Here is a 7,696-nt window from a genome sequence, read left to right on the forward strand (position 1 = left end):
ATCTAATACTTTAGTTATAACCAATGATATAATGTTTATTCACTATAAACCCTCTTAAAAGGATACGATACATTTTTATGAAGTAGTTGAGATAGAAATAAGGTAAATTCCGCTGACCAAAGGGTCTAAGTGTGAGAGAAACTATTTTATAAGAAAAAGAATTTGCTTGTTATTCTATAACAGGCAGGAGTGGGAAGAGAGCAAGAGAAGGATAGGGTGGAGAAGCCTGTGAAAGGCATAAACTCCTCAGTGGGAACTTTCCTTGTGATCACTCCCCTATTCTTGAATGAATGTGAGTGAGTGTGTGTGTGTGTGTGTGTGTATTCAAGTTTACAGTAAAATTTTTATATGCCTAATAAGATCATATTTCTTGTTGAAACTAGTGAAAGTGCTGTTTTATGTGTCCCGTAATTGATAAGGAGGCAGCTTGCATGACCTTGGGGGTGTGGATGCAGAGGGAAGGAGAAGCACAATAGACCATAAAACATGCAGAAACTGTATTGCATGCTGTGGAATTCCCAGATTCTGGAATTGAAATTTGGGCCAGACTTAATCAGATTACTAAGAAACAAGAGTAGTCTCTTCAAACATAGGAGTTATACATAAAGTGGCGATATGGTCATCACTAAGGTTTCTTTCAGCAATAACATTTTTGAAGACTCTAAGAAATAGTGACCTTTTTCTCAGCTCTAAAATCCTGTAATTTTTCATTTGTCTATTTAAGACACATTTAGACACTTTAGTGATATTAAAAAGTTCATTTTCTAAATAAGCTCTTTAAATAATGAAACTTTAAAATATGTGATAACAAAGCATGGTGATAGTTGAATTGGCAGTATTTTCTCTTTCTTTATGGTGCCTAGAATAATGACATGCCACACAATCAGTACTGCCTTAAAGTCAATATAATAAGATTCAGAAACTATAAAAATTAGAAGGCAGTTCCAGCTCTCAAGATATTCATAACTTGGAAGGGGGAATAACAAGCATAAAGAATAGGAGAAGTGAGGAAAAATACAATAACTGTCCCTCAAAGAGGTGTAAAAAATAAGATTTGTGTGTTTAAGAAAGAAACAGATCACATTAGGAAAGGCTGCATGGAGGAAGTAGCCTTTGAGAAGGGCCTCAAAAAACAGATAGGATTCCAACTGGCAGAGATGAAATGGAGTAGGAATAATAGCAAAAAATTAGCGTCAGGAATATGGGCACTTCTAGAGAATGGTGAATAAGCACATTTTGATTCAAGGGTTTATTAACCCTTTCTGGCTTTAAGAATATTATGAAAGCTATGAACCCAATTCCTAGAAATAAAAGCACAAATTTCATAATCAAAAAGTTTTTGTATACTCTTTCTGGAGATTTCCCATTACAGGTAGCATAAGGGAGAGGAGAGGAAAGCAGCCTTGGAGTATATCCCATGAGAGCTGGTGCAGGTGATCAAGGCTGCAGAAGACTCTTTTCTGAAGGAGAAATTTGGACCTGACTGCATTTGGGAAGAATGGTAAAAGAAATGGAATCAAGATTCAGGGGGACACAGGGACACATCTAGTTTAACTCATCCAGAGATTAAAAGAGCTATGATACCTTAGGGAATCATTTCTAGCTGACTGGATGATACAGGTTTGTGGCTGATGTTATGGTGTCTAGAAAAGGTACCTAGGAAATGAAATGTTTGGCTTTAAAAGTATGCCAGGACCTGACTGGGGAGTTTAACTACCCCCACTGTATTTTACGCTTAATTCAGGAAAGAATGGGACATGATGCAGATTTCTGAGGAGAATGAACATTCACAGCTGTGGTTTAGGAAAATGAATATTCAGAGCTTTGGTTTAGGAAAATCAATCTTAAGGGTTATGGGTGGGTGGGAGGCCAAGGCCATTTAGGAGTTCATTGCAGTTGGCTTTTATATCCTTTAAATACATCCTATTTATTCAGTTCCCCTTCTGTCCTCGCCACCCACTATTTGCAGAGCCAGGACTTCAGTAAGCATTTGGTGGTGCTTGCTGAATTGAAAATCGTAAATTTACTTTGAGGGTCCCCTTGTAATGTCCCTATTACTCACCAGATAGCACCATTACAGGATTACTTATAGATCAGGCTTCCTTCTAAAGCACAGTGCTTCCAAGCAGAATGTTTCTTTGAGGGAATCACCTTGGGACAATCTAGAGGTGAGGGGCAGGGGGTTGGCAGTGGAGTGGATGGTAGCTAGAATGAAAAATTCAAGAATTCTCTTTCTACACTGTAAATCAACTAAACCTCAACTTTTAAAAATATTCCTTTTGTACTTTTACATTTTATTTCTTATTGTAACAGAGTATCTTGGCTGAATTTCTATTCCTAGGCATATAGATGGCGAAAGATGCTTAGAAAAACCTGCCTTTTCAAAGATGCAAGCAGTTTTCTGTCTTGTAAGAAGTATTAGACTCAAATATATCTGGGAAAGAACTGTCCCTTAGTTCTGGGAATACTTCTAGGTGAGCCATTTTGTTATACATATCAAGCTGAGACCATACGCTGGTGAAATTGAGGCCACCTAAAACTGTATATTTATGTTGCAAGCCAGTTTGCATCTTAGAAAAATAATGATTTCTCTAAGACAGATTTTAGTTGCACCATGCTAAAGTTATAGTTTATTTCTATGAAGTTGTATGTTTTCATTTTGAGATTCAGACCTAACCCCTGAGAAATTTCCTAACGCGATAGGAGGGCCAGAAACAAAGACTTCTGACTACGTACATGCAGCTTTGTGTTCAGCTCAGACCTGAAGTGCAGCACAAAGCTATAAGGGCACCGGGACCATCGCCTCACTGCTGCACATCAGCACTGCCCTGACAAATTCCCAAGTACTAGAAGACTTGCATGTAATGGTAGATAAGATTCTTAGCACCTTGTAATGGATGCCAATATAATTTGAATTCGTTGAATAAAGTGGTGAGTAATCAGATTTATGCAGACTTCAATTCAGTATAGGAAATACTCTAGAGGCCCCAGGAGGCAAAGGTGTTATCAGTTCAGGCAGGGTCATTTCTTCTTTGGTATTTTTTCAAATTAAAAAGCCTCATTACCATTTATTAATAGGTGATTCTTACCTTTTTACTTAGTTCTTACATTTTAGAATTAAATTGAAATAATAGATCTCTCTAGAGACTATACATACACAGTTTTGCATTCAATTTAAAGGGGTTGGGGCCCCCTGAAATTCAACAGTGACCCCATGCATGAGTCCCAGGGTTAGAAATCTCATGTGAAACTGATTCATCAGATGCATTATAAGGAAGAAATGCCAGAGGAGAGTGGGGAGTCTGAAGAAGTGGGGAAGGAGGTGGGAGAGAAACCTGTGCTGTGTCCCTCTGGGATGTTGGTACAGGTCACTGAAGACAGTTGAAGAACTGCTTTTTCTGGGGAGATTTTTACCTATTTGGACTTGAGAGGAATCTCTAGAGACATTCTGGGGGCCCTGGGCTAGGGGACTGATGACACATTTTGGATAGTAGGCATAGGAAGAATTGAATTGGCGTCAAGGGTTAAAGGGCTCAACCAGACCATTCTACAGGTGCTGAAGGGCTAATGTGCCTTGAGATTCACGTCATACTCTGCAGAATCTGAGCTACAGGCAACAGGGAAGAGGCATAAGAGTGGGGCTGTGTCAGGGTATATCTGGGAACATCAGCTTCTTCCTCTAAAGAAGCATGTGCAGAAGGCCATCTTCTCTGTGCCATTGTATTATCGCCCACTAGACTCTGAAAGGTCACTAACCAAAACCAACTCGGGAATTACTTGTTCCAACTGAGAAGATGAAAACTGAGTAAAACTAACATTACTTCCTTTTCAGGACTCTTAACACTCTTGATTGAGGACATAAAGGATTCCTTTCTCTGAAGATGAAATAGAGCAGTTAGTGGAGTGGGTTCCCATCTAGGGTTAAGTCAGAAGATCTGGGTTTAAGTCCTGGTTATGCAACGTACTAGCTGTATGACCTTGACTAAGTCTTGGAGTCTATTTCTGGAACTGTTAAGTGAAAATAATAATAGTGCCTACTTCATATGGTCATTGGGATATAAAATTTGGCACAATGTCTGGCACAGAGTAAGTGTTCAATATATGATGGCTATCATTGTTTTTGGTGTTGAATGCTGGAACTGTAACAGAAAACTATCTTCCAGCCCTCAGGGACACTTCCTCGCTAATATACTTTAGCTGCCCTCTCTAAGGCCCCAGCACATACTCCCTAACCACTGAACAACTCAAGCCATCCTCTGGTCATCCTATGTGTACAAAAGTTGCCTTTAAGACCTTTTTGACCCATAATTACAGGACATTTATGAAGAAAGTCCATGTAAGCTTGGGAATCTCATCATCCCCTTGACTGCCCTGAATGATAAAAGAGTTTTTTAGGTAGGGAAGGATTATATTAAACTAGAACCTTCCCTAAATGTGTTTTCCCAGAGGAGCCAGTCAACACCATCACCCCCTATCCCGAGAGCTGTAAGAAAACTAACATTTGCATAAGATTTCTCAGGTGTCTCATTATTTTTCTCAAAAATTTTTGTCCCCATTTTACACAGACAGAAACTGAGTCTCAAGCAAGGAACCAAGTCTCAAGCAGTCATTTACTATTGGATCTGAGGCTCATTGCCAGTGCTATTTCCACATCTCAGCATCACAGCTGCAGAAACACACATACATATATACACATACCTACATGCATACATATACACATTTGTAGGTGCAAGCATACACACACACACACACACACACACACACAGCACCCCAGCTCACTATTCTCCCAAATTTTGTTTGAAGCAGCCTTAGGAAGGCTCCAGTGCCCAAGGGAGCAGACTAGAGCTGATGTCAGGCTAAGCTCCGGGGGGAACACCTTACCAGCATTCTCCACTAGAGGCCTGAGGCAGTTTTTGTGGTTTCCTTTGTGATGTGTCAACCCTTCCCTGGTGGCTCAGAGGATAAAGCGTCTGCCCGCAATGCGGGAGACCCGGGTTTGATCCCTGGGTTGGGAAGATCCCCTGGAGAAGGAAATGGCAACCTACTCCAGTATTCTTGCCTGGAGAATCCCATGGACAGGGGAGCCCGGTGGGCTACAGTCCACGGGGTCGCAAAGAGTCGGACACGACTGAGAGACTTCACTTTCACTTCCCTTTGTGATGTGTCACTCTGCCAGAGATCCCAGGCAATCCCTCCTGAACAATGCCCCCTCCCTACCCCTCCCATGAAACAGGTGTCATGCCTACCATTCTAGGACTCCACTTTGGAAATCATCTCCTGGGAACCAGGTGCCCCACTGAAATCTCCTGCACATCTGGAGTTCTGGCTACTAAAAAACCCTTGTTTGGGAATCTCAACGTGTACCCTCTCCTTCCTCAGTCCAGCTTGAGGTCAAGGTCCAGGACGGAAGTGACAGCAGGTTAAGATGGCAATGCATATCCCAGTCAGGGTAGGGACAGTCAACTCCTTGGAACCAGAGGCAAGAAGAGAGGAGGGAAGGCATGGTCCCTGTAGTTCCCACTAAGCCTGTGTCCATGCAGTGGGTCCAGAAGCCCCACCCTGCCATTGCCCTAGTACCAGTCAGCAAGGAGGGGAGATGACACCTCTTTATTAAGGTTAACACCAAGGAAAGCATTGAGAAGGAATACACAGAGGAAGAGGAAGGGCACACAAAGTCACCACTTGAGGAGGTGGGAGGGAGGCATATCAGTTAGGAACCCCAGGACAGCCACATGCTTCATGCCCTGGTTGTGGGGGAAAAGAGGAGAGGAGAGGGGAAAGCGTCATGAGAGCCTGGGGCTCATAGAAGGTCTGAAGCCCCCTGAACCTAACACCAGAGCCACAAGCCCTGCCCCTCAGGGCTCACACACTACTACACAGGTCAACACACATAATGCACACAAGACATTATGGAGGCAACACCGAGAGTCAGCGGGCAGGGAAGTATTGACAGGAAAAGGAACTGAAGTTAAGCAGGTATAGCCAGGAGAGAGTTTTCGGCTGCGGCCCCCAAGAGTCCCTCAAATGCCCCCTAAATCTGGGCTGTTGCTGAGCAATCCCCCCCCACCTCAAGTCTCTGCCTGTGAACTGGGCTCTTTGTTCTCTAAGCCCCAGTGAGTGGATAAAGCAATCCCAGATGAAGTCAGTGACAAGGCAGGATCCGCTCTGCATGCAAAATCCTAGAGGTTGAGCTATAATGTCTTCATGCACATTCAGAGCCAGCTCCTCCCAGCCCAGGGGCCCTCGGAACCCCATTCACCCAGATTCCTAGGGCTGCAGTTCCCTCCTCAAGCTTCTTTTACCAATCAGCAGCCGCAGAGGTCTGTGAGGGGGAGAGGCTTCTGCAGAACGCTGAATAGCTTGGATTTCATCAGAAGGGTAAATTTTCTGTTGCCAGAACAGAATACCCCCAATTCCTTAATTTCTAGGTAAATCGTTAGAGATTATTTGCCATAGTCCTAGATAAGTCCTTTTTCAGAATAGAAAAAGCAGAATTTTATTTACACAAGTCAGGGGTTCTCCTGTTGGCTGGGGCGGGGGAAAGGGCAGGGTAGGGGATTGGATGGGAGTCCAGAGGTGGGCGCTTCCTCTCCCGGAACCTCACCTTTCTGCAGTTTGCTACTTCTTGCTTGGTGAGGCAGAAAGAATTCTTGATGCTCCCAAAGTCCTTCACCCTATAAATGCTTCCTCAAGGAAGTCTCTTCTGCCTGACCCACAAGAGCAGCGGTCGGAGTGAAGCACGCTGCATCGCGCCGTTCAGTCCCCTTATTTACTCGGAAACCCAAAGTCAGCCCGGGAAAGTAGTGCCCCCTCGGAGTCCCCTCACAGAGAGGCCTCGCCTTCCAGCTGCAGCAGGGTAATGTCGGGCAGATCGAGGGGCTCCACAAGTGGCCCGTCCCCCCCTAGGAGGCCAGCACAGGGGCTCTCCGGGAGCTCACAGTGACTAGTGGGTGTGGCGGAGCTGGGCATCTCCTTTTCTTCTTCATCGTCGTCCTCCTCGTCCTCTGGATCGCGACCCAGCAAACCGCTGTCCCCGATCCCAGGCGAAGGGGTCTCCGGATCTCGGCGGGCGCCCGGGAAGTTCCCCTTGTTGCCGACCACGCCCAGGCCACCCTGGCGGGGCGCGGTGGTCATAATCTGGCACATGGAGACGATGGCTCGCTGGTTGGCGCACACGTCGTCCGAGAGCACCTGGATGTGCGAGGCCTGCTCGTCCAGGGCCCCCCGCATGGCCCTCACGTCCTCAAACAGGGCCTGCAGCTGGGCCTTCAGGTGCTCCATCAGTTCCTTCATGCCGCCGTTGTACTCCCCGGAGATCACGTCCCCCACGGCCGGCACGGTGGACACCTCCAGAGGGGCCGGCATATCGCCGCCGTCCTTGGTCATGATCTCCAGCAGACCTTCCTCCATTGAATGGCAGAAGCGGGCGGTGGCGGCTCGGGGTCCGGTCCAGCCCGGCCTCGGGGTGGGGGAAGGTACGGGGATGGGGAGAGGTGCCCGGAGGGGGTGGGAGGAGCCGAGGGAAGAGGAGGCTCCAGACAGGGGTGGAGAGGTGAGTCCCGGGCGGGGGGTGCCGGCAGAATCTGGGGAGGCCGGGAAGAGACGGCGGAACAAGGACCGGGCTACAGTCCCAGGGCCGGCGTCTCTCCGGCTCGCCCCGGGGCGAAAGCGCCCTGCCCTGCCTAGACTCCTGAAT

At 46.1% G+C, this 7,696-nt stretch overlaps 1 protein-coding gene across 1 annotated transcript; it reads right to left on the reverse strand.

Annotated features, from left to right (window-relative positions):
• Positions 1-5,588: 5,588 nt before the first annotated feature.
• Positions 5,589-7,464, reverse strand: CCDC184 (coiled-coil domain containing 184). The gene has a single exon (NM_001078073.1). The coding sequence runs from the start codon at positions 7,408-7,410 to the stop codon at positions 6,823-6,825; it is 588 nt and encodes a 195-aa protein (NP_001071541.1). The 5' UTR covers positions 7,411-7,464; the 3' UTR covers positions 5,589-6,822.
• Between the last annotated feature and the right edge of the window lie 232 nt (positions 7,465-7,696).

Source organism: Bos taurus, chromosome 5 (assembly GCF_002263795.3).
Source record: "Bos taurus isolate L1 Dominette 01449 registration number 42190680 breed Hereford chromosome 5, ARS-UCD2.0, whole genome shotgun sequence".
Lineage (NCBI taxonomy): Eukaryota > Metazoa > Chordata > Mammalia > Artiodactyla > Bovidae > Bos > Bos taurus.

What these genes read in the sequence shown, in the direction of transcription:
- CCDC184 (NM_001078073.1), bottom strand. Translation starts at nt 7,410, where the DNA reads ATGGAGGAAGGTCTGCTGGAGATCATGACCAAGGACGGCGGCGATATG.